At 69.1% G+C, this 1,910-nt stretch overlaps 1 protein-coding gene across 1 annotated transcript; it reads left to right on the forward strand.

The window, feature by feature from the left end:
* The first annotated feature begins 421 nt into the window (after positions 1-421).
* FOXE3 (forkhead box E3) lies at positions 422-1,462 on the forward strand. The gene has a single exon (XM_010591334.3). It carries the CDS (start codon positions 422-424, stop codon positions 1,388-1,390), a length of 969 nt encoding a protein of 322 aa, XP_010589636.3. The 3' UTR covers positions 1,391-1,462.
* Positions 1,463-1,910: the final 448 nt, after the last annotated feature.

Genomic DNA, 1,910 nt, shown 5'->3' on the forward strand with positions numbered 1-1,910 from the left:
GGATGGAGGGGACTGTACTTAACTGGGAGGAGCAAAATGGGGAGGAGGCTGGGAGAGTGAGCAAAATGCGTGTGCTAGTGATTAGGACTGGCCCAGTGGGGAGGGGGCTGATCGAGTGGTGGATGTGCAGGGGGAAGGGACTGGCTGAATGGCGGTGGAGAAGGCAGGAGGTTGGGACTAACTCAAAGGGATGAGGCCGAAGGAGGGGCGAAATGAGGGACCCGGTACTGTGAACACAGGAAGAGGGTTGGAAGAGCAAATTAGGGGGGAGGTGCTGGTCAGCAGAGAAGCCGAGGTTGAGGTCCGAACCCTCTCCCCTGGTGGTGGGGGTCAGTGTCCATATAAGGCGATTCAGCGGTCCCTGCTCTCCGGGAGCCGCGCGGGAAGGGGCTGCCGCATCCCGACGACTGGGCACAGCCACATGGATCCGCCCGCCGCTTTCTCGGGCTTCCCAGCCCTGCCCTCGGTCGCGCCGTCGGGGCCGCCGCCGTCGCCGCTCGCCGGAGCCGAGCCGGGGCCGGAACCCGAGGAGGCAGCGGCGGGCCGCGGGGAGACGGAGTCGGCGCCGGGCCCGGGGCGGCGGCGGCGGCGGCCCCTGCAGCGCGGGAAGCCGCCCTACTCGTACATCGCGCTCATCGCCATGGCGCTGGCGCACGCCCCGGGCCGCCGCCTCACGCTGGCCGCCATCTACCGCTTCATCACCGAGCGCTTTGCCTTCTACCGCGACAGCTCGCGCAAATGGCAGAACAGCATCCGCCACAACCTCACGCTCAACGACTGCTTCGTCAAGGTGCCCCGCGAGCCGGGCAACCCGGGCAAGGGCAACTACTGGACGCTCGACCCGGCGGCCGCCGACATGTTCGACAACGGCAGCTTCCTGCGGCGCCGCAAGCGCTTCAAGCGCGCCGAGCTGCCCGCCCTGCCGGCCGCGCCGCCGGGGCCCAGCCCGCTGCCCTTCCCCTACGCGCCCTACGGGCCCGCGCCGCCCGCCCCCGCGCCCCCCGGCCCCGGGCTGCTGGCGCCGCCGTCCCCCGCCGCCCCGGGCCCCGCGCCGCCCGCGCGCCTCTTCAGCGTCGACAGCCTGGTGAGCCTGCCGCCCGAGCTGGCGGCGCTGGGCACCCCCGAGCTCGACGCCGGCGCCGCCTTCCCGCCCTGCTCGGCCGCCGCCTCCCCGCCGCCAGCCGCCGTCTACTCGGCCGCCAGCCCGCCGCTCTACACGCAGGCCCCGGGCCGCCTAGGGCTGCCGCCGACGCGGCCTGGCCCCGGTCCGCTTCCCGCAGAGCCGCTGTTGGCCTTGGCCGGGCCGGCGGCCGCGCTCGGCCCGCTCAGCCCGGGAGGGGCTTACCTGAGGCAGCCGGGCTTCGCGCCGGGGCTGGAGCGCTACCTGTGAGCCTCTTTCCCGAGGGCTGGTGCGCGCCTGTGGGTTCTCCCCCGCCCCCGTCCCAGGACTGGAGCGCTGCCTGGAGCGCCACCCATCTCTGCCGCCTTGGCTTGGAGCACTTCCTATGGGTTTCTCATCTCTGCCACTTGGACTGAGCACACCTGTTAAATCCTCTGCCCTGGGGAGACTCCCACCATCTCTCCGACGGGCCGAAGCACCCCTCCCATTTGTGAACCCTTAGTTCCTCCACTGTGAGCTCCCACCTGTGCACCCCTTACTCCCCAGCGCTATGAGCTCCATGTCCCGGAGCTGGACCCCCACCCCGGGTTTCCTGGTGAGTTCCAAGCCTTCAGAAGCCAGAACTGAGATCTCAAACCGAATCCTTCCTTCGACCTCCTCATAACAACACGTTTTTATAACACAGAGTTTACAGAACTTTACGCCTCCGCTAACTTCTCTCCAACCCTGCCTTTCCTTCTTCATATATTTGTGTCCCCCACCCCCACCCCAACTCCTACCCCTTGCCCTG

The sequence above is a fragment of the Loxodonta africana genome, chromosome 3, assembly GCF_030014295.1.
Source record: "Loxodonta africana isolate mLoxAfr1 chromosome 3, mLoxAfr1.hap2, whole genome shotgun sequence".
Taxonomy (NCBI): domain Eukaryota; kingdom Metazoa; phylum Chordata; class Mammalia; order Proboscidea; family Elephantidae; genus Loxodonta; species Loxodonta africana.

What these genes read in the sequence shown, in the direction of transcription:
- FOXE3 (XM_010591334.3), top strand. Translation starts at nt 422, where the DNA reads ATGGATCCGCCCGCCGCTTTCTCGGGCTTCCCAGCCCTGCCCTCGGTC.